The following is a 23,516-nucleotide window of genomic DNA, read 5'->3' on the forward strand; positions in this document are numbered from 1 at the left end:
GTAAATACTGACACACTCCCCGGGACCCCCTGTAAATACTGACACACTCCCGGGGACCCCCTGTAAATACTGACACACACTCCTGGGGACACCCTGTAAATACTGACACACACTCCTGGGGACCCCCTGTAAATACTGACACACTCCCGGGGACCCCCTGTAAATACTGACACATTCCCCGGGGACCCCCTGTAAATACTGACACACTCCCGGGGACCCCCTGTAAATACTGACACTCCCAGGGACACCCTGTAAATACTGACACACTCCCGGGGACCCCCTGTAAATACTGACACACTCCCGGGGACCCCCTGTAAATACTGACACACTCCCCGGGGACCCCCTGTAAATACTGACACACTCCCGGGGACCCCCTGTAAATACTGACACATTCCCGGGGACCCCCTGTAAATACTGACACACTCCCGGGGACCCCCTGTAAATACTGACACACTCCTGGGGACCCCTGTAAATACTGACACACACTCCCGGGGACCCCCTGTAAATACTGACACACACTCCCGGGGACCCCCTGTAAATACTGACACACTCCTGGGGACCCCCTGTAAATACTGACACACACTCCCGGGGACCCCCTGTAAATACTGACACACACTCCCGGGGACCCCTGTAAATACTGACACACACTCCCGGGGACCCCCTGTAAATACTGACACACACTCCTGGGGACCCCTGTAAATACTGACACACACTCCCGGGGACCCCCTGTAAATACTGACACACACTCCCGGGGACCCCCTGTAAATACTGACACACACTCCCGGGGACCCCCTGTAAATACTGACACACACTCCCGGGGACCCCCTGTAAATACTGACACGGTTCTCGTGGGAAGGGGTCAGATCGCCGTGCTAGCTTGCTGATTTGCCACTTCTGCCCCCCCCCCACTCCCCCGAGACCCCAAAAACTGACCCGTTGCTTTGTGCCTCCGCAGGAGGCTGGGCTGGAGACAGCTGGGGAGCGCGGTCCGTCTGACAGCTCTGGGAGTTCTCTCTCCTCCTACACCACCATCACCCCGAGCATGTTTGGCACCGAGGCGGAGCCGGGGGCATCGGACCAGGTGAGCCGGCGTTACCCATCGAGGGTTCCCCCTCCCCCCCTCCCCCCTCGAGCCACCGGCGCCCCCTTGTGTGAGGTGGGGGGGGGGGGGGGGTGTTTAGGGGGTGGGGGAGCTGCGAGATTGCATCCTGGCGAGTTCCTGCGACGGACCGTCGCGCGCCCCGCAAACGCCACTGGAGGGCGCCACACTTGGCGGCTCGGTTCTGCGCTCCCTCTAGTGGCCGGGGCGGGAAATGCAGCCGCCACGCCAAAGCCGAGATAGGGAACTCGCTGGTCGACACTGTGTCGCGCGCGTCCCTCCTCTCCTTCCCTCTCCGCTGATTTTTCTCTCTTTCTTCTTCCCGTTATTTAACCGAACACAAATATATTGTCCCCCCCCCCCACTGACCCCTCCTCTCTGGGGTGACCACCCGCTCTGTCTGATTCCCAGGGGCGGGTTCCGACTGGAACAAATCTATTCAATAAAAACGTTATTTAAAGCAAAGATAGATGTGCATTTCTATAGTGCCTTTCAGGATGTCCCAAGGCGCCTCACAGCAATCAAGCGCTCTCTTTTTTCCGAAGTGCGCTCACTGTTGCAATGTGGGAAGCGCCAATTTGCGCACAGCAAGCTCCCACACGCAGCGATGTGATAATGACCCGGATCTGTCAGAAGGTTGTGAGTTTGAGCCCCATTTCAGAGACGTGAGCCCGATGATTTAGGCCAATTTCTCTCCTCCCCCCGCCCCCTCCAGTGCTTTACTGAATGAGCGCCGCACTGCGCTGTCAGAGGGGCGGTACTGAGGGAGCACCGCACTGTCGGAGGGGCAGTACTGAGGGAGCACCGCACTGTCGGAGGGGCAGTACTGAGGGAGCGCCGCACTGCGCTGTCGGAGCGGCGGTACTGAGGGAGCGCCGCACTGTCGGAGGGGCGGTACTGAGGGAGTGCCGTACTGTCGGAGGGGCAGTACTGAGGGAGCGCCGCACTGCCGGAGGGGCGGTACTGAGGGAGCGCCGCACTGTCGGAGGGCGGTACTGAGGGAGCGCCGCACTGTCGGAGGGGCGGTACTGAGGGAGCGCCGCACTGTCGGAGGGGCGGTACTGAGGGAGCGCCGCACTGTCGGAGGGGCGGTACTGAGGGAGCGCCGCACTGTCGGAGGGGCGGTACTGAGGGAGCCCCGCACTGTCGGAGGGGCGGTACTGAGGGAGCACCGCACTGTCGGAGGGGCAGTACTGAGGGAGTGCCGCACTGTCGGAGGGGTGGTACTGAGGGAGCGCCGCACTGTCGGAGGGGTGGTACTGAGGGAGTGCCGCAGTGTCGGAGGGGCGGTACTGAGGGAGCGCCGCACTGTCGGAGGGGCGGTACTGAGGGAGTGCCGCAGTGTCGGAGGGGCGGTACTGAGGGAGCGCCGCACTGTCGGAGGGGCGGTACTGAGGGAGCCCCGCACTGTCGGAGGGGCGGTACTGAGGGAGTGCCGCACTGTCGGAGGGGCAGTACTGAGGGAGCCCCGCACTGTCGGAGGGGCAGTACTGAGGGAGCCCCGCACTGTCGGAGGGGCGGTACTGAGGGAGCGCCGCACTGTCGGAGGGGCAGTACTGAGGGAGCGCCGCAATGTCGGAGGGGCAGTACTGAGGGAGTGCCGCACTGTCGGAGGGGCAGTACTGAGGGAGCCCCGCACTGTCGGAGGGGCAGTACTGAGGGAGTGCCGCACTGTCACTTTTCGACGATCTGGGTCATTATCACATCGCTGTGTGTGGGAGCTTGCTGTGCAACAGTGAGCGCACTTCGATGAAAGAGTGCTTGATTGGCTGTGAGGCGGCTCGGGACGTGCTGAGGACGGGGGGACGGGGGGGGGGGGGTGAAAGGCGGAGAGACGGAGCTTGTCGCTGTTCCTCTCCCTCCGGTCCCCGGCACTCAGAGTCTCCCGTGTGTTGTGTCCCGGCTCAGGTTGATGGCACCGAGTTTGTACATCTGCTCAAAGCCCGTAAGGAGGAGCTGGAGGAGGATCTCAGGGCCTTGCGGGCGGAGAACCAGGAACTGCGGCTCCAGCTGGCCGAGATGGGAACAGCCGGCGTTGTGCAGGTAAGGGGCAGGGTCCGGGGGGCAGGGTCTGGGGGCAGGGTCTGGGGGGGCAGGGGCCACGGGTGGGGCTAGGGACGCTGGAGAGGAACGGTATCTTGGCCTTTATTGCAAAGGGGGATGGAGTATAAAAGCAGGGAAGTCTTGCTCCAGTTATACAGGGTATTGGTGAGGCCACACCTGGAGTACTGCGTGCAGTTCTGGTCTCTGTATTTAAGGAGGATAGACGGTTTCTTAACCGATAAGGGGGCGGGCAGGGAAGTGGAGCTGAGTCCATGATCGGATCAGCCATGGTCGTATTAAATGGCGGAGCAGGCTCGAGGGGCCGAATGGCCGACTCCTGCTCCGATTTCTGCATGTACACCCCCGCGTCACTTATGCACCTTTTTGTTTCAGGAGCGGAGCGATGAGCGACAGCGAGAGACGATGCAGGGAGCGTCCGAGCCAGCGACAGTCAGGTACCTCACGGCACACAGGCCCAGCCCTCCCGGCACGTCAGTCCCTCCCCGTCATTCCCCAACCCGGGGCTCCCTCGCTCCCCTCCCCCCAACCCGGGGCTCCCTCGCTCCCCTCCCCCCCCAACCCGGGGCTCCCTCGCTCCCCTCCCCCCAACCCGGGGCTCCCTCGCTCCCCTCCCCCCCAACCCGGGGCCCCCTCGCTCCCCTCCCCCCAACCCGGGGCTCCCTCGCTCCCCTCCCCCCAACCCGGGGCCCCCTCGCTCCCCTCCCCCCAACCCGGGGCCCCCTCGCTCCCCTCCCCCCAACCCGGGGCCCCCTCGCTCCCCTCCCCCCAACCCGGGGCCCCCTCGCTCCCCTCCCCCCAAACCGGGGCTCTCTCGCTCCCCTCCCCCCAACCCGGGGCCCCCTCGCTCCCCTCCCCCCAACCCGGGGCTCCCTCTCTTCCCCCTCCCCAACCCGGGGCCCTCACTCCCCCAACCCAGGGCCCTCACTCCCCTCCCCCCAACCCGGGGCTCCCTCGCTGCCCTCCCACAACCCGGGGCTCCCTCGCTCCCCTCCCCCCAACCCGGGGCCCCCTCCCACCGCTCTCTCATCCTCTCCCCTCCACCGCCCCCCCACCCCCATGTACCCGTCGTACGATTACTGCGACCATGTGAGGTCCCCTTGCTGCTCAGAGCCATCCCAGTGGGTCAGAGAGTCCCGAGTTGCAAATAACTCGGGGTCTGCCCTACCCCGTGATGTAATGCTCCCCCCCCCCAGCTCCAATTGCCGGAACCCTCGCGCTCTGCCCCTCTGATTGGATGTCGGCTGCCCACTCTGCTTTCTGATTGGCCTCTTCCCTCCTCTCCCCAGCTCCACCCAGTCGACGACCAGAGCTGCCGAAGACGCCACCAAGCTGAGGATTGTGGAGAGCGAGTGAGTCTGGGGACCGAGGGCGGGATACACTCCCTATCCCCTCCACCCTCCCCACCGCCCCCTCGGGCACTCCCGGGCCACCGAGTCCCCCGCTCATGACGGGCGAGCTCAAGACGGTGAAATGCGCTTGGGATATTTGACCGCGGGGTGCATCACAACCGAGCCCCTCGACAAAAGCCCTTCATCCCCTCCAGCATTTTCCAGCGGAGGGGCGGGGGAGCAGGTTTGGAGGGGGGGTCACCAGACAGTGATCAGCATCAGGAGTCCTGGCTGATATTCATTTTCTCCCCCCCCCCCCCCCGGGGCCCTCCCATCACGAACAGAGACTGCACAGCAAGAGCAAGTTGTTATTTAAACGGAGAAAGATTGCAAAGTGCCGCAGTACAGCGGGACCTGGGGGTTACTTGTGCATGAAACACAAAAGGATAGTATGCAGGTACAGCAAGTGATCAGGAAGGCCAATGGGATCTTGGCCTTTATTGCAAAGGGGATGGAGTATAAAAGCAGGGAAGTCTTGCTCCAGTTATACAGGGTATTGGTGAGGCCACACCTGGAGTACTGCGTGCAGTTCTGGTCTCCGTATTTACGAAAGGATATACTCGCTTTGGAGGCAGTTCAGAGAAGGTTCACTCGGTTGATTCCGGGGATGGTTCACTCGGTTGACTTATGAGGAAAGGTTGAGGAGGTTGGGCCTCTACTCATTGGAACTCAGAAGAATGAGAGGTGATCTTATCGAAAGGTATCAGATTATGAGGGGGGCTCGACAAGGTGGATGCAGAGAGGATGTTCCCACTGATGGGGGAGACTAGAACTAGGGGGCATGGTCTTAGAATAAGGGGCCGCCCATTTAAAACTGAGATGAGGAGGAATTTCTTCTCTCAGAGGGTTGTAAATCTGTGGAATTCGCTGCCTCAGAGAGCTGTGGAAGCCGGGACATTGAATATATTTAAGACAGAGATAGACAGTTTCTTAACCGATAAGGGGGCGGGCAGGGAAGTGGAGCTGAGTCCATGATCGGATCAGCCACGGTCGTATTAAATGGCGGAGCAGGCTCGAGGGGCCGAATGGCCGACTCCTGCTCCGATTTCTTATAAGATTCCAAAAATCAACCAATTGGTTGAATGAGCAACTGTAATGTATGTGTGTGTGTGTGTGTGTTTTTTTTTGGGTGGGCTTGTTTAAGGGATAAATATTGGGGCCCCAGTCCCCATCGCCCGCCCCCGACCCCTGCCCCCTTCCGATTTTACAGCCCACCGAACGGGGAGATTCTGTTTCTGATCGCTTCGGTGGAACCCCATTTGTGGATGCAAGCACGGATTGGACCGTTGTCCGGTAACCATGGAAACAGGCCATTCCGCCCAAGCAAGCCACGGTGGCGTTTATACTCCTCCACTCCAGCGGCCCCTCCATCTTTCCTCGTCTATCCTGAGCACGTAAATCCAGGCTGGCGCTCCCAGTGCAGTGCTGGGGGAGCGCCGCACTGCGCTGTCGGAGGGGCGGTACTGAGGGAGCGCCGCACTGCGCTGTCGGAGGGGCGGTACTGAGGGAGCGCCGCACTGTCGGAGGGGCGGTACTGAGGGAGCGCCGCACTGTTGGAGGGGCAGTACTGAGGGAGCGCCGTACTGTCGGAGGGGCAGTACTGAGGGAGCGCCGTACTGCGCTGTCGGAGGGGCAGTACTGAGGGAGCGCCGCACTGTCGGAGGGGCGGTACTGAGGGAGCGCCGCACTGTCGGAGGGGCAGTACTGAGGGAGCCCCGCACTGTCGGAGGGCAGTACTGAGGGAGCACCGCACTGTCGGAGGGGCGGTACTGAGGGAGCCCCGCACTGTCGGAGGGGCGGTACTGAGGGAGCCCCGCACTGTCGGAGGGGCGGTACTGAGGGAGCCCCGCACTGTCGGAGGGGCGGTACTGAGGGAGCCCCGCACTGTCGGAGGGGCGGTACTGAGGGAGCCCCGCACTGTCGGAGGGGCGGTACTGAGGGAGCGCCGTACTGCACTGACAGAGGGTCATTGAATATATTTAAGGCGGAGATAGACAGATTTTTGAGCGATAAGGGAGTGAAGGGGCGGGCGGGGAGTCTAAGATCTTATTGAATGGCGGAGCAGGCTCGAGGGGCCGAATGGCTGTGATTTCCTGGGAAAGCGAGGTATTCGGGTAACACGGACTGCTCCTGCTCCTGATGATGTGATTCTGTGTGTGTACGTGCGATTGTGCAGGAAGAACGAACTCCAGCAGAGGTTGGGGCAGGCGCAGACACGGATGGCCCAGTTCCTGCAGGCGGAGGGGCGACTCAAGCGGCAGGAGGCAGAGCTGCAGGAGCAGAAGGCCGCCAGCGAGCAGCAACTGCTGACCCTTGGCAAGCAGCTGGAGGTGAGGCCGCTCGGCCAGGGGGGGCGTCATCGGGGTCTCCCGCTCGCCGGCCGTGCGCGCCATTGCCCCCACCCATCTCCTCCCGCCCAGCCTTTCCCCACCTCGGGACCACCCCGGAGCGTTGCCGTGTACGCGCCGCCTCATTGGCGCATAGGAAGATCCCACAACGTGAAAAGCGCACCCCTCCGACAGCGCAGTACGGCGCTCCCTCAGTACCGGCACTCCCTCACTACCGCCCCTCCGACAGCGCAGTACGGCGCTCCCTCAGTACCGGCGCTCCCTCACTACCGCCCCTCCGACAGCGCAGTACGGCGCTCCCTCAGTACCGGCACTCCCTCACTACCGCCCCTCTGACAGTGCGGCGCTTCCTCAGTACCGCCCCTCCGACAGCGCAGTACGGCGCTCCCTCAGTACCGGCGCTCCCTCAGTACCGGCACTCCCTCAGTATCGCCCCTCCGACAGCGCAGTGCAGCGCTCCCTCAGTACCGGCACTCCCTCACTACCGCCCCTCCGACAGCGCAGTGCGGCGCTCCCTCAGTACTGCCCCTCCGACAGCGCAGTACGGCGCTCCCTCAGTACCGGCACTCCCTCACTACCGCCCCTCCGACAGTGCAGCGCTCCCTCAGTACCGGCACTCCCTCACTACCGCCCCTCCGACAGCGCAGTGCGGCGCTCCCTCAGTACCGCCCCTCCGACAGCGCAGTGCGGCACTCCCTCAGTACCGCCCCTCCGACAGCGCAGTGCGGCACTCCCTCAGTACCGCCCCTCCGACAGTTGAATAGTGATCGATTGACACACTTCCTACTGTTGTTGCAGCAACTGACGGAAGATCGGGCCTCTCTCAAGGCGCAGGTGACGTCTCTCCTGGCCGAATTGCAGGGCAGCCAGTCCAGCCTGGAGGCGGTGACACAGCAGGGCTCGGCGGTGGAGCAGAAGTGAGTGGGGGAAGCGATGCGGGGGGGCGCCATCAATTGTGGAGGGGAGGGGAGAGGATCTGGCCGGGGAACCTCTCCCGACTCTGCCAACGGCACGTGAATTCAATGAACCCAAGCCGGACCTGTCTTTGTACGCGCAGATGTCGGGCAGTGGCAGGAACTGGGCTCGTTTGTGATGCTTCCTGCAGTCAAATAGCCCGACACATCACCAACCCCAAGCTGGACCACCGAACCTTTCCGGGTCAGGAAGCGCCGCTTCCATTTTATTGCAAAGGGGATGGAGTATAAAAGCAGGGAAGTCTTGCTCCAGTTATACAGGGTATTGGTGAGGCCACACCTGGAGTACTGCGTGCAGTTCTGGTCTCCGTATTTACGAAAGGATATACTTGCTTTGGAGGCAGTTCAGAGAAGGTTCACTCGGTTGATTCCGGGGATGAGGGGGTTGCCTTATGAGGAAAGGTTGAGCAGGTTGGGCCTGTACCCATTGGAGTTCAGAAGAATGAGAGGTGATCTTATCGAAACGTATCAGATTCTGAGGGGGGCTGGACAGGGTGGATGCAGAGAGGATGTTTCCCCCTCGTGGGGGAATCTAGAACTAGGGGGCACATAGTCTCAGAATAAAGGGTCGCCCATTTAGGACGGAGATGAGGAGGAATTTCTTCCGGTGAATCTGTGGAATTCTCTGCCCCAGAGAGCTGTGGGGGCTGGGTCATTGAATATATTTAAGGCGGAGAGAGACAGATTTTTGAGCGATAAGGGAGTGAAGGGGGCGGGCGGGGAAGTGGAGCTGAGCCCAAGATCGGATCAGCCGCCATCTTATTGAATGGCGGAGCGGGTTCGAGGGGCCGAATGGCCGACTCCCGCTCCTGTTTTTTTCTGATGTTCGTGATAGCCAGAGTTCGAGTGGCATGTTCAACCATGGGGTGCATCCCAGGGCGCTTCACAGCACCGTAAATCAGACACTGGGCCACATAAGGAGATATTGGGAACATTTGAGTTTGGTCTAAGAGGTGGGTTTTAAGGAGCGCCTTGAAGGAGGAGAGAGAGGCAGAGAAGTTTAGGGAGGGAGTTCCAGAGCTTGGGGCCCGGGCAACAGAAGGCACGGCCACCGATGGTGGAGCGATTATAATCAGGGATGGTCAGGGGGGCAGAATTAGAGGAGTGCAGAGATCTTGGGGGGGGGGGGGGGGGGTTTGGAGGAGGTTACAGAGATAGGGAGGGGTGTAAGGGCTGGAGGAGGTTATATAGATAGGGAGGGGTATAGGGGCTGGAGGGGGTTACAGAGATAGGGAGGGGTGTAGGGGCTGGAGGAGGTTACAGAGATAGGGAGGGGTGTCGGGGCTGGAGGGGGTTACAGAGATAGGGAGGGGTGTAGGGGCCGGAGGGGGTTACAGAGATAGGGAGGGGTGTAGGGGCTGGAGGGGGTTACAGAGATAGGGAGGGGTGTAGGGGCTGGAGGGGGTTACAGAGATAGGGAGGGGTGTAGGGGCTGGAGGAGGTTACAGAGATAGGGAGGGGTGTCGGGGCTGGAGGGGGTTACAGAGATAGGGAGGGGTGTAGGGGCTGGAGGGGGTTACAGAGATAGGGAGGGGTGTCGGGGCTGGAGGAGGTTACAGAGATAGGGAGGGGTGTAGGGGCTGGAGGAGGTTACAGAGATAGGGAGGGGTGTAGGGGCTGGAGGAGGTTACAGAGATAGGGAGGGGTGTACGGGCTGGAGGGGGTTACAGAGATAGGGAGGGGTGTACGGGCTGGAGGGGGTTACAGAGATAGGGAGGGGTGTATGGGCTGGAGGAGGTTACAGAGATAGGGAGGGGTGTAGGGGCTGGAGGAGGTTACAGAGATAGGGAGGGGTGTAGGGGCTGGAGGAGGTTACAGAGATAGGGAGGGGTGTACGGGCTGGAGGGGGTTACAGAGATAGGGAGGGGTGTACGGGCTGGAGGGGGTTACAGAGATAGGGAGGGGTGTAGGGGCTGGAGGGGGTTACAGAGATAGGGAGGGGTGTAGGGGCTGGAGGGGGTTACAGAGATAGGGAGGGGTGTACGGGCTGGAGGGGGTTACAGAGATAGAATAGTTACAGCTCTCACACTCTCTCTCTCTCTCTCTCTCTCTTTCTTTCTTTCTTTCTTTCTTTGTCTCTCTCTCCCTCCCCCACTCGCTTTCTTGCCATGAGCAGGTGTCGAGCTGTGGAGGAGAGGCTTCGGATCCATGAACAAGAGGCGGAGGGGCAGAAGAAGCAGTATAGCGTCACCGTCGATCAGCTACGTATCGCTGTGCACAGCTTCGAATCGGCGCTCAAAACCGAGCGACACAACGCATGCGAGGATAAGTGAGTGTCAAACCCCCCTCCCGAACCCCTCGATTAGATCCCAGCCTGTAACTCACTCCCGGGTATCCGTTATTCTATATATAAACCCCCCCGAACCCCTCGATTAGATTCCAGCCTGTAACTCACTCCCGGGTATCTGTTATTCTATATATAAACCCCCCGAACCCCTCGATTAGATTCCAGCCTGTAACTCACTCCCGGGTATCTGTTATTCTATATATAAACCCCCCGAACCCCTCGATTAGATTCCAGCCTGTAACTCACTCCCGGGTATCTGTTATTCTATATATAAACCCCCCGAACCCCTCGATTAGATCCCAGCCTGTAACTCACTCCCGGGTATCTGTTATTCTATATATAAACCCCCCGAACCCCTCGATTAGATTCCAGCCTGTATCTCACTCCCGGGTATCTGTTATTCTATACATAAACTCCCCGAACCCCTCGATTAGATTCCAGCCTGTAACTCACTCCCGGGTATCTGTTATTCTATATATAAACCCCCCGAACCCCTCGATTAGATTCCAGCCTGTAACTCACTCCCGGGTATCTGTTATTCTATATATAAACCCCCCGAACCCCTCGATTAGATCCCAGCCTGTAACTCACTCCCGGGTATCTGTTATTCTATATATAAACCCCCCGAACCCCTCGATTAGATTCCAGCCTGTAACTCACTCCCGGGTATCTGTTATTCTATATATAAACCCCGCGAACCCCTCGATTAGATTCCAGCCTGTAACTCACTCCCGGGTATCTGTTATTCTATATATAAACCCCCCCAAACCCCTCGATTAGATTCCAGCCTGTAACTCACTCCCGGTCGTGTCTGTGTGATATCTGTATGTGGGAACTGGAGAGATTGTTTCTGGATTGAGACAGTTTACCCCGCTGTGTGTGTTTCTCTCAGGCGGAAGCTCGCCCAGCTGCAGGCTGCCTACCATCACCTGTTCGAAGAGTATGACCGCATGGTTAAGAGCCGGGATGTCGAGAAAAACAGAGTAAGTGTGAAGTGGGATCGGGGCTCGGGCAGGGTGTATCGGCCTCAGGAGGGGGCGCAGTGCATGTTACGTCATTTATCCCAGAATCTGGGGGCGCGCCGTGCAGCAAAACCGGCCGCGGCGCTATTCGACTGTGGGAAGCATCACCGGACGGACCGATCTCGCCTCCGCCCGGTGGCCGAGGCCGTCCGGTCTTCTCTGAGCACATCTGATGGTTCACGCACTCTCTTCCCCCCCCCCCCCCCCCACCCCCACCGATGGTTCAGTCAGTTTAAACACCGCCTGGTTCTGCAGAGAAAGATCCAATGTTCTGCAAACAACACCCCCCCCCCCCCCCCCCACAGAGTCAGGTGAACTCATCCTGCACAATCGAAGTCGAGGCGCCCCGCGGTGTAAGCGAGATATTCGACTGTGGGGGCCTCACAGTTTCCAGCGATTCGATGCAGGAAGACCTCCACCCCCGGCTGAAGACAATTCCCCTCCCCCCCTCCCCCTCCAGTGTAGAGTAGTGCACCCACACCTCACCTCGTCCCTAATGTAACAGGCTCGAGGGGCTGAACAGCCTCCTCCTGTCCCTAATGTAACAGGCTCGAGGGGCTGAACGGCCTCCTGTCCCTAATGTAACAGGCTCGAGGGGCTGAATGGCCTCCTCCTGTCCCTAATGTAACAGGCTCGAGGGGCTGAACGGCCTCCTCCTGTCCCTAATGTAACAGGCTCGAGGGGCTGAACGGCCTCCTGTCCCTAATGTAACAGGCTCGAGGGGCTGAATGGCCTCCTCCTGTCCCTAATGTAACAGGCTCGAGCGGCTGAACGGCCTCCTCCTGTCCCTAATGTAACAGGCTCGAGGGGCTGAACGGCCTCCTGTCCCTAATGTAACAGGCTCGAGGGGCTGAATGGCCTCCTCCTGTCCCTAATGTAACAGGCTCGAGGGGCTGAACGGCCTCCTCCTGTTCCTAATGTAACAGGCTCGAGGGGCTGAACGGCCTCCTCCTGTCCCTAATGTAACAGGCTCGAGGGGCTGAACGGCCTGCTCCTGTCCCTAATGTAACAGACTCGAGGGGCTGAACGGCCTCCTCCTGTCCCTAATGTAACAGACTCGAGGGGCTGAACGGCCTCCTCCTGTTCCTGTTCGGCGAGACTTCCCATCTGGCGGACGGCCCCTCCGACAGTGCAGCGCTCCCTCCGTGCGGTGCAGGGGGTTTGGCGAGCTGAGGCGCCTAGACTTGGCGGCGTAGGCCTGAAGGGGGTGCGGTGTCGGTGCTGGGGGAGGGGGGGATGGGGGTCACGTTGGACAGTGTCTGACCCGCGCTCACCCCACGCCCGGTTGTTGTTTCTGCCCCTCCCGTGCGCAGGGACAGGTGGAGGAGGTCACTCAGCAGCTGCGGGAGGCTGAGGATGCGCTGGTGATGAAGCAGGACCTGATCGACAAGCTGAAGGAAGACGCGGAGAAGATGAAGGCCGAACTCGAGACCATCCCGGTCCTCAACGCGCAGGTAGGCCGGGGGCCGAGGAATGCAGAGTATGGGGGGGGGGGGGGCCCGAGTAGTCAAGGGCACTGCAGTCGATGTAACATATCTAGGTTTGGAAAAGGCCGTCGATAAGGTAGACTAATGAACGTGGTCAGGGAATGCGCAGTATGGGGATGGTGAGCAGACAAGGGCACTGCAGTCGATGTAATATATCTAGGTTTGCAAAAGGCCTTCGATAAGACACCACATGAATGCGGAGTCAGGGTGCAGGTCGACCAGGGTACTGCAGTCGATGTAATATATCTAGGTTTGCAAAAGGCCTTCGATAAGACACCACATGAATGCGGAGTCAGGGTACAGGTCGACAAAGGGTACTGCAGTCGATGTAATATATCTAGGTTTTCAGAAAGCGTTCGATAAGACACCACATGAATGCGGAGTCAGGGTACAGGTCGACAAAGGGTACTGCAGTCGATGTAATATATCTAGGTTTGCAAAAGGCCTTCGATAAGACACCACATTAATGCGGAGTCAGGGTACAGGTAGACAAAGGGTACTGCAGTCGATGTAATATATCTAGGTTATGTAATATATATAAACTGATGAACAAGGTCAGAGAATGCGCAGGCACAGGACAAGTAGCAGGATGGATCACTAGCTGGCTTCGATACAGAAAGCAGAGAGTAGAATCACAGAATGGTTACGGCACAGAAGGAGGCCATTCGGCCCGTTGAGCCCGTGCCGGCTCTCTGCAAGAGTACCTCGCCCAGTCCCACTCCCCCACCCTTTCCCCGGAGCCCCACTAATTCTTTTTCCTTCAGGTACTTACGCAACTCAACTTTTGAAAGCCGCGATTGAGTCGGCCTCCAGCGCCCTCTCGGGCAGCGCGCTCCCGATCCTGACCTCCTCGCTGCGGGAAACAAGTTGTTCCTGGTGCGGCCTTTCTGTCGATCGCCTCAAATCCGTGTCCCTCTCCTTCTCCACCCTTCCGCCAACGGGAACGGTCTCCCTTGATCTTACTCTGTCCACACCCCCCCTCGTGATTGTGAACGCCCTCGATCAAATCTCCTCTCAACCTTCTCTGCTCCGAGGAGAACAACCCCCAGCTTCTCCGGTCTCTCCCCGTCACCTAAGCCCCTCATTCCCCCGGGAATAATTCCAGCAAATCTTTCCTGCGCCCTCTCTAAGGCCTTCACATCCTTCCTAACTGTTCCCCGGGAGCAGGAGGGTCGGGTAACCAGGGGGACACAGATTGACGATAATCGGCGATGGAACCAGAGGGGGAGATGGGGAGAGTGTGTTTACGCAGCGAGTTGTTGTGATCGGGAACGCGCTGCCTGAAAGCTCGGTGGGAGCAGATCCAATAGTGACTTTCAAACCGGGAATTGGATAAATACCTGAAGGGGGAAAATGTGCCGGGGCTGTGGGGAAAGGGCAGGGGGGGAGTGTGGGACTGATTGGGGTCGCTCTGTCACAGAGCCGGCACAGCACGGGGCTCCATGGGCCCAATGACCTCTGTAATATGTGCGCCTATGAGTACGCTCAGAGATCGGTGGAGCTGATGATAGCCCTCACCTTAACCGTCAGGGACTTGGCCTGGAGGGCGTTGCAATCGGTTTTTAAGTCTGTTCACGGGCCGCCTGCAGTTTCTGCGGTCTGGAGGAAACATAGAAACGTATAAAAATAGGTGCAGGAGTAGGCTATTCGGCCCTTCGAGCCTGCACCGCCATTCAATATGATCCTGGCTGATCATTCACCTCAGTATCCCATTCCTGCTTTCTCTCCATACCCCCTTGAAAGTTGTTGAGGCAAATTCACTAAATATATTCAAAAAGGAGTTAGATGTAGTCCTTACTACTAGGGGGATCAAGGGGTATGGTGAGAAAGCAGGAGTGGGGTACTGAAGTTGCATGTTCAGCCATGAACTCATTGAATGGCGGTGCAGGCTCGAAGGGCCGAATGGCCTACTCCTGCACCTACGTTTCTATGTTTCTATCCCTTTAGCCGTAAGGGCCACATCTAACTCCCTTTTGAATATATCTAACGAACTGGCCTCAACAACTCTCTGTGGTAGAGAATTCCACAGGTTCACAATTCTCTGAGTGAAGAAGTTTCTCCTCATCTCGGTCCTAAATGGCTTCCCCCTTATCCTTAGACTGTGAGCCCTGGTTCTGGACTTCCCCAACATCGGGAACATTCTTCCCGCATCTAACCTGTCCAGTCCCGTCAGAATTTTATATGTTTCTATGAGATCCCCTCTCATCCTTCTAAACTCCAGTGAATATAAGCCCAGTCGATCCAGTCTTTCTCCATATGTCAGTCCTGCCATCCCGGGAATCAGTCTGGTGAACCTTCGCTGCACTCCCTCAATAGCAAGCATGGTCCTTCCTCAGATTAGGAGACCAAAACTGAACACAATATTCCAGGTGTGGCCTCACCAAGGCCCTGTACAACTGCAGTAAGACCTCCCTGCTCCTATACTCAAATCCTCTCGCTATGAAGGCCAACATGCCATTTGCCTTCTTCACCGCCTGCTGTACCTGCATGGCCAACTTTCAATGACTGATGTACCATGACACCCAGGTCTCTTTGCACCTCCCCTTTTCCTAATCTGCCACCATTCAGATAATATTCTGCCTTCCTGTTTTTGCTCCCAAAGTGGATAACCTCACATTTATCCATGTCCGTGTTCCACGTGCATGTTCAGTCCCCTCTTCCATTATTTAAAGCTCAAATTCTGGCTGCACTTCAGTCCCACGCCCCCTGATCTCTGGGCACCCTGTGCGGAGGGGGGCGGGCAGGTCCGAGGGCCTCCTCGTGGGGCCTGCTCCTGGGCACGGCCAAGGGGGGCCATCGGCCGGTCCGGGCAGCGGGCGGTCGAGGGGGTCGTTCAGCCCCGACTGCCTGCCTCTCTTCCGCGGTTACGTCCGAGCCAGGGTGTCCCTGGAGACGGAGCATGCGGTGTCCACCGGTACGCTCGCGGCCTTCCGCCAGAGGTGGGCGCCAGAGGGACTGGAGTGTGTCGCCACCCATCCCACGGCAACCGCATCTTAATTTGATTTCCGTTGTTGGTTTTTAAAAAGTTAATTTGTCGGTTTCAGTGCCCCTTTAGTCAAGGGTCGCCTGATTAATGTTCGACCAAAAATAGTTGTGGAGCTGTTGAGCGGGGAGCGGCTTAGCCAGTTTGGGTTCGGGGGATGAGGAATGCAGTCGTGAGCTCGGTGGATGAACCGGTGATAAACCGACGCGTTGTTAATCGCAAAGTGTCGCTCTGAATTGTTCAGCAAAGGCCCCAGTACAACCCAGCAGACACGCAGGGGCAGCAAGCAGTGAGGAAGGCCAATGGTATGCTGGCCTTCATTGCGAGAGGGTTTGAGCACAGCAGCAAGGAGGTCTTACTGCAGTTGTACAGGGCCTTGGTGAGACCGCACCTGGAGTATTGTGAGCAGTTCTCCTTACCTAAGGAAGGACCATGCTTGCTATTGAGGGAGTGCAGCGAAGGTTCACCAGACTGATTCCCGGGATGGCAGGACTGACGTATGAGGAGAGACTGCGGGGGAGGGGGAGATATTTTCTTGCGGGATTCTGTGTGAGGTGATCGCCTCTCCCGCCTTGGCAGACCCGCGGCTGAGCGCGCGATGTGTCGTTATTTTTTTTGTTGTTGACCGGAACCTTTTGCGTTTGGCAGGCGGAGGTTTTCAAGGTGGACTTCCTGGCCGAGCGGTCAGCCCGGGAGAAACTCCACGAGCAGAAGGAGCACCAACAGGAATGCCTGCTGGCCCTGCAGCTGGAGTACGACAAACTGCGGTCCGAGCACGAAGAGGCGACTCGGTATGTCGGCGACCATTGCCCCACCACCCCCCCGCCCCCGTCTCGATCCCAAACCGTGCGAAATAGGACCAGGAGGGGCGGTGCTGAGGGAGCGCCGCACTGCGCTGTCGGAGGGGCGCTACTGAGGGAGCCCCGCACTGTCGGAGGGGCGCTACTGAGGGAGCCCCACACTGTCGGAGGGGCGGTGCTGAGGGAGCCCCGCACTGTCGGAGGGGCGGTACTGAGGGAGCCCCGCACTGTCGGAGGGGCGGTACCGAGGGAGCCCCGCACTGTCGGAGGGGCGCTACTGAGGGAGCGCCTCACTGTCGGAGGGGCGGTACTGAGGGAGCGCTGCACTGCGCTGTCGGAGGGGCGGTACTGAGGGAGCGCTGTACTGCGCTGTCGGAGGGGCGCTACTGAGGGAGCCCCGCACTGTCGGAGGGGCGGTACTGAGGGAGCGCCGCACTATCGGAGGGGCGGTGCTGAGGGAGCCCCGCACTGTCGGAGAGGCGGTGCTGAGGGAGCGCCGCACTGTCGGAGAGGCGGTACTGAGGGAGCCCCGCACTGTCGGAGGGGCGGTACTGAGGGAGCCCGCACTGTTGGAGGGGCAGTACTGAGGGAGCCCCGCACTGTCGGAGGGGCGGTACTGAGGGAGCACCGCACTGTCGGAGGGGCAGTACTGAGGGAGCGCCGCACTGTCGGAGGGGCGGTACTGAGGGAGCGCCGCACTGTCGGAGGGGCAGTACTGAGGGAGCGCCGCACTGTCGGAGGGGCGGTACTGAGGGAGCGCCGCACTGTCGGAGGGGCAGTACTGAGGGAGCCCCGCACTGTCGGAGGGGCTGTATTTCGGGATGAGACATTAAACCGAGGCCCCCGTCTGCCCTCTCGGGAGGATGTAAAAGATCCCGGGGCCACTATTGGAAGAAGAGCAGGGGGAGTTCTCCCCGGGGTCCTGGGGCCAATATTTATCCCTCGACCAACATCACTAAAAACAGACGCTCCGGGTCATTATCACATCACTGTGTGTGGGAGCTTGCTGTGCGCCAATTGGCGTTACCCACAATGCAACAGTGAGCGCCCTCCTTTAGTACGCCATTGGCCTGTGAGGCGCTTTGGGACGTCCCGAGGGGGCGGGGTGGGGGGGGGGGGTGACAGGTGCTATATAAATGCAAGTGGGGTTCTGCACGCCTCACGCGCACGTTCAGGCTCCTGGTTGTCGCTTTGCTCGGAGGAATAGCTCTTCTCTCGTTGCTTTTCCAGGGCACACATTGAAGAGATGCAACGGCGACATAACGACAGCCTGCGTGCCCCGATGGCCGGACAAGGTGAGTGCTCGGCCTACCTCGAGGCTCGGCCGACGCGCGCCGAGGGGCGGCGGGGAGGCGGCGGGAGGGAGGGGCGAGGAGGGCAGCGACGGACTTCAAGGGGACGTTGGGGCCGGGGCCGACGTGTGGCAGCCGCAGTTTAACGCAGGAAAGCACCAAGCGCCGTGTTTTTGTCGGAGGAACAAGGGGAGGCGATAGAGGCTCACCCTAAGCCAGTTGCAGGGACAGAGAGAGACCTATGTGCGTGCGTGCATAAATCTTAAGGCAGCGCTTGCTAGAAGCTTACGGGTTCCCGGGCTTCCTAAATCAAGGCGTAGCGAAAAGCAAGGAGGTTATAAGACCATAAGAAATCGGAGCAGGAGTCGGCCATTCGGCCCCTCGAGCCTGCTCCGCCATTTAATACGACCATGGCTGATCCGATCATGGACTCAGCTCCACTTCCCTGCCCGCCCCCTTATCGGTTAAGAAACTGTCTATCTCTGTCTTAAATATATTCAATGTCCCGGCTTCCACAGCTCTCTGAGGCAGCGAATTCCACAGATTTACAACCCCCCCGAGAGATGACATTCCTCCTCATCTCAGTTTTAAATGGGCGACCCCTTATTCTAAGACCATGCCCCCCTAGTTCTAGTCTCCCCCATCAGTGAGAACATCCTCTCTGCATCCAACTTGTCGAGCCCCCTCATAATCTTATACGTTTCCATAAGATCGCCTCTCATTCTTCTGAACTCCAATGAGTAGAGGCCCAACCTGCTCAACCTTTCCTCGTAAGTCAACCCCCTCATCCCCCGGAATCAACCGAGTGAACCTTCTCTGAAACATAGAAAATAGGTGCAGGAGCAGGCCATTCGGCCCTTCGAGCCTGCACCCCCATTCAATAAGATCATGGCTGATCATTCCCTCAGTACCCCATTCCTGCTTTCTCTCCATACCCCTTGATCCCTTTAGCCGTAAGGGCCACATCTAACTCCCTTTTGAATATATCTAACGAACTGGCCCCAACAACTCTCTGTGGTAGAGAATTCCACAGGTTCACCACTCTCTGAGTGAAGAAGTTTCTCCTCATCTCGGTCCTAAATGGCTTACCCCTTATCCTTAGACTGTGACCCCCTGGTTCTGGACTTCCCCAACATCGGGAACATTCTTCCTGCATCTAACCTGTCCCGTCCCGTCAGAATTTTATATGTTTCTATGAGATACCCTCTCATTCTTCTAAACTCCAGTGAATATAAGCCCAGTCTGAACTGCCTCTAAAGCAAGTATATCATTTCGTAAATATGGTTATGATTAACTGGTTCGTCCTCAACTGAACGGGAGTACTGTGTCCAATTCTGGGCACGGCACTGTCGGGAGGGTGTGAAGGCCTTAGAGAGGGTGAAGGGGAGTTTGACCAGAATGGTCCCGGGGGACGAGGGACTTCAGTGACGGGGAGAGACTGGAGAAGCTGGGGTCATTCTCCTCGGAGCAGAGAAGGTTGAGGGGAGATTTGATCGAGGGCGTTCACAATCACGAGGGTTCTGGACAGATCGAGAGAAACCGTTCCCATTAGTGGAAGGGTGGAGAACCAGAGGGACACAGATTTAAGGCGATCGACAGAAAGGCCACACGAGGAACAACTTGTTTCCCGCAGCGAGGGGGTCAGGATCGGGAGCGCGCTGCCCGAGAGGGCGCTGGAGGCCGACTCAATCGCGGCTTTCAAATGGGAGTTGGATAAGTAGCTGAAGGAAAAAGATTAGCGGGGCTACGGGGAACGGGCGGGGAGAGTGGGACTGGGCGAGAGTTGGCACGGGCTGATTGAAAGTGTGAATGTGTATCTGTCTCACTGTCGGAGGGGCAGTACTGAGGGAGCCCCGCACTGTCGGAGGGGCTGTACTGAGGGAGCGCCGCACTGTCGGAGGGGCGGTACTGAGGGAGCCCCGCACTGTCGGAGGGGCAGTACTGAGGGAGTCCCGCACTGTCGGAGGGGCGGTACTGAGGGAGCCCCGCACTGTCGGAGGGGCGGTACTGAGGGAGCCCCGCACTGTCGGAGGGGCGGTACTGAGGGAGCGCCGCACTGTCGGAGGGGCAGTACTGAGGGAGCCCCGCACTGTCGGAGGGGCGGTACTGAGGGAGCGCTGCACTGTCGGAGGGGCGGTACTGAGGGAGCCCCGCACTGTCGGAGGGGTGGTACTGAGGGAGCCCCACACTGTCGGAGGGGCGGTACTGAGGGAGCCCCGCACTGTCGGAGGGACGGTACTGAGGGAGCGCCTCGCTGTTGGAGGGGCGGTACTGAGGGAGCGCCTCGCTGTTGGAGGAAAAACTTTGGTAGGAAAAACATAAGGACAAAGTATTATTTAAATGGTGATGGCTTGGGAAGTGTCGATGTACAGAGGGACCTGGGTGTCCTTGTACACCAGTCATTGAAAGCAGACACGCAGGTGCAGCAAGCAGTGAGGAAGGCCAATGGTATGTTGGCCTTCATTGCGAGAGAGTTTGAGTACAGGAGCAAGGAGGTCTTACTGCAGTTGTACAGGGCCTTGGTGAGACCACACCTGGAGTATTGTGAGCACTTTTGGTCTCCTTACCTAAGGAAGGATATACCGGCCATAGAGGGAGTGCAGCGAAGGTTCACCAGACTGATTCCTGGGAGGGCAGGACTGTCGTATGAGGAGAGATTGGGTCGACTGGGCCTGTATTCACCGGAGTTTAGAAGAATGAGAGGGGATCTCATTGAAAGGTATAAAATTCTGACGGGGTTGGACAGACTGGATGCGGGGAGGATGTTTTCCCCGGGGCTGGGAAGTCTAGAACAAGGGGTCACAGTCTCAGGATACGGGGTAGGAAATTTAGGAGCGAGATGAGGAGAAATGTTTTCACTCCGAGGGTGGTGAACCTGTGGAATTCTCTCCCACAGAAAGCTGTGGGGGCCAAGTCAGTGAATATATTTAAGAGGGAGACAGATAGATTTCCAGACACAAAAGGCATCAAGGGGTATGGGGAGAAAGCAGGAATATGGTGTTGGGATAGAGGATCAGCCATGATCATTTCATAGGCAGTCCCTCAGAATCGAGGAAGACTCGCTTCTACTCTAAACACGAGTCCTTCGGTGGCTGAACAGCCCAATACGGGAGCCACAGTCCCTGTCACAGGTGGGACAGACAGTGGTTGAGGGAAGGGGAGGGTGGGACTGGTTTGCCGCACGCTCCTTCCGCTGCCTGCGCTTGGTTTCTGCACGCTCTCGGCGACGAGACTCGAGGTGCTCAGCGCCCTCCCGGATGCACTCCCTCCACTTAGGGCGGACTGGTCTTTGGGCTCAGGGACTCCCAGATGTCGGTGGGGATGTTGCACTTTATCAGGGAGGCTTTGAGGGTGGTCCCCTGTAACGTTTCCTCTGCCCACCTTTGGCTCGTTTGCCCGTGAAGGAGTTCCGAGTAGAGCGCTCGCTTTGGGGAGTCTCGTGTCTGGGGGGACATGTGGACAATGTGGCCCTGCCCAGCAGAGCTGATCATAGAAACATAGAAAATAGGTGCAGGAGTAGGCCATTCGGCCCTTCGAGCCTGCACCACCATTCAATAAGATCATGGCTGATCATTCCCTCAGTATCCCATTCCTGCTTTCTCTCCATACCCCTTGATCCCTTTAGCCGTAAGGGCCACATCTAACTCCCTTTTGAATATATCTAACGAACTGGCCTCAACAACTCTCTGTGGTAGAGAATTCCACAGGTTCACAATTCTCTGGGTGAAGAAGTTTCTCCTCATCTCGGTCCTAAATGGTTTACCCCTTATCCTTAGACTGTGTCCCCTGGTTCTGGACTTCCCCAACATCGGGAACATTCTTCCTGCATCTAACCTGTCCAATCCCGTCAGAATTTTATATGTTTCTATGAGATCCCCTCTCATTCTTCTCAACTCCAGTGAATATAAGCCCAGTCGATCCAGTCTTTCTTCATTGGTCAGTCCTGCCATCCCGGGAATCAGTCTGGTGAACCTTCGCTGCACTCCCTCAATAGCAAGAATGTCCTTCCTCAGATTAGGAGACCAAAACTGAACACAATATTCCAGATGAGGCCTCACCAAGGCCCTGTACAACTGCAGCAAGACCTCCCTGCTCCTATACTCAAATCCTCTCGCTATGAAGGCCAACACGCCATTTGCCTTCTTCACCGCCTGCTGTACCTGCATGCCAACCTTCAATGACTGATGTACTGTGACACACCATCGAGTGTGGTCAGTGTTGGATCAGCCATGATCATATTGAATGGCGGTGCAGATTCGAGGGGCCGAATGGCCCACTACTGCTCCTATTTTCGATGTGTCCCCGTCCGGAGATGGCGATTGGTAAACTTTCCATTTCTTCCCTCCTCCCCACCCTGACCTTTTAGGTAATTACTTCCAGAGCGGAAACACGGTCCCGTTCAACGTCCCCGTTGATCCGGTTCACCGACGCAGCCTCCCGGACGAACAGCCGGACTTTCGGTGCCCCAAGTGTCAGTACCTGGCTCCCGACATGGACACCCTGCAGATTCACGTCATGGACTGTATCCAGTGAGCGTTCGAGGAGCCTGTCGCTCCGCCCTGTCGAGGGGGTAAACACCAGCGAGCGCACAGAACACGCGTTTACTAATTAAAGCAAACATTTCATTACCCGCCCCCCCCCCCCCTCCTCCACCCCAAAACAAATGGACAGAAACGACGCCAATGTTTGATCAAACGCTTCAAATCCCGAGGCCACGCGGTTTACCTTGAGCAATCTTCCGTAGAGTATCTGGAAGAAGGAAGGGAGCCTGCTGACCTTCAATGCAACCCCTCATCCGACGAAGAGAAATTGCTCCCTTCCTCCTTCCGCCTTGCTCCCGCTGCCAACTGTGGCCTCTCGCTTTCCAATTCCTGCTTCGCTCCCGCGGCAATTGGCTCCCCACCGAATACGCCGATTCTCGGCTACGGTTCAGCTCCCCGGGGAAACGCTGGCTGATATATTCGGGCACCTCGCACTGGTTCTTCGCGTCCCCTCGCTGTGCTGGGGGAGGGGGTGGCGCGGACATCGCACAGACACAGACCCGCGTCCCGTCACCGTGCGGGGGCGAATCGCACAGACACAGACCCGCGTCCCGTCACCGCGCGGTGCCGCATTCCGGAGGCGTAATCCTTGAGTAATGGTGAAATTATACCGCAGGGCTCGGGAGCTGTCCACTCGGCAAACCGCACGAGTCAGACACTGGGTTAATCGGAGCTGCGCGATCGAAGACATCACAAGTGTCGGGTCACAGCGGGAAATTGGGGGCGGGAGCAGAAAGAACCATTACTGTAACGCTCCGTAACACCCAGGCCACCTATCCTCACACTGTCCCGTACCATGCAGTAGACGCTTCGGTGGAGGGTAGTTTGTATTTCAACGCTCTGTAATCTCTCCTGCTGACCTACCAAAGCGATAGAACTATTGAATGTTTAATATCTCAGAATATTCTTCTAATAAACTGATCAGAGATATCCCTGTGTCTGTACTTAATGAGGATATCTGTACACTGACTGGTGTCTCTCAGTCCCCTTCTCTCTCCCGTGGGGAGATATCTGTACACTGACTGGTGTCTCTCAGTCTCTCTCTCCCTCAGGGAGATATCTGTACACTGACTGGTGTCTCTCAGTCCCCTTCTCTCTCCCGTGGGGAGATATCTTTACACTGACTGGTGTCTCTCAGTCCCCTCTCCCTCAGGGAGATATCTGTACACTGACTGGTGTCTCTCAGTCCCTCTCCCTCAGAGAGATATCTGTACACTGACTGGTGTCTCTC

The 23,516-nt window shown here is 58.2% G+C and overlaps 1 protein-coding gene across 1 annotated transcript; it reads left to right on the forward strand.

Annotated features, from left to right (window-relative positions):
- Nucleotides 1-957: 957 nt before the first annotated feature.
- ikbkg (inhibitor of nuclear factor kappa B kinase regulatory subunit gamma) lies at nucleotides 958-23,215 on the forward strand. The gene is made up of 12 exons (XM_070874582.1): nucleotides 958-1,081; nucleotides 3,008-3,142; nucleotides 3,536-3,597; nucleotides 4,450-4,512; nucleotides 6,728-6,881; nucleotides 7,698-7,816; nucleotides 9,990-10,142; nucleotides 11,053-11,143; nucleotides 12,496-12,636; nucleotides 16,301-16,443; nucleotides 17,683-17,747; nucleotides 22,111-23,215. Exons 1-12 carry the CDS (start codon nucleotides 1,043-1,045, stop codon nucleotides 22,275-22,277), a joined length of 1,332 nt encoding a protein of 443 aa, XP_070730683.1. The 5' UTR covers nucleotides 958-1,042; the 3' UTR covers nucleotides 22,278-23,215.
- The last annotated feature ends 301 nt before the right edge of the window (nucleotides 23,216-23,516 follow it).

Source organism: Pristiophorus japonicus, unplaced genomic scaffold, assembly GCF_044704955.1.
Source record: "Pristiophorus japonicus isolate sPriJap1 unplaced genomic scaffold, sPriJap1.hap1 HAP1_SCAFFOLD_896, whole genome shotgun sequence".
Lineage (NCBI taxonomy): Eukaryota > Metazoa > Chordata > Chondrichthyes > Pristiophoridae > Pristiophorus > Pristiophorus japonicus.

What these genes read in the sequence shown, in the direction of transcription:
- ikbkg (XM_070874582.1), top strand. Translation starts at nt 1,043, where the DNA reads ATGTTTGGCACCGAGGCGGAGCCGGGGGCATCGGACCAG. An exon ending in GGCTCGGCGGTGGAGCAGAA is followed by an intron (nt 7,817 to 9,989) that starts GTGAGTGGGGGA and finishes TGCCATGAGCAG; the next exon opens with GTGTCGAGCTGTGGAGGAGA. An exon ending in GGGATGTCGAGAAAAACAGA is followed by an intron (nt 11,144 to 12,495) that starts GTAAGTGTGAAG and finishes TCCCGTGCGCAG; the next exon opens with GGACAGGTGGAGGAGGTCAC.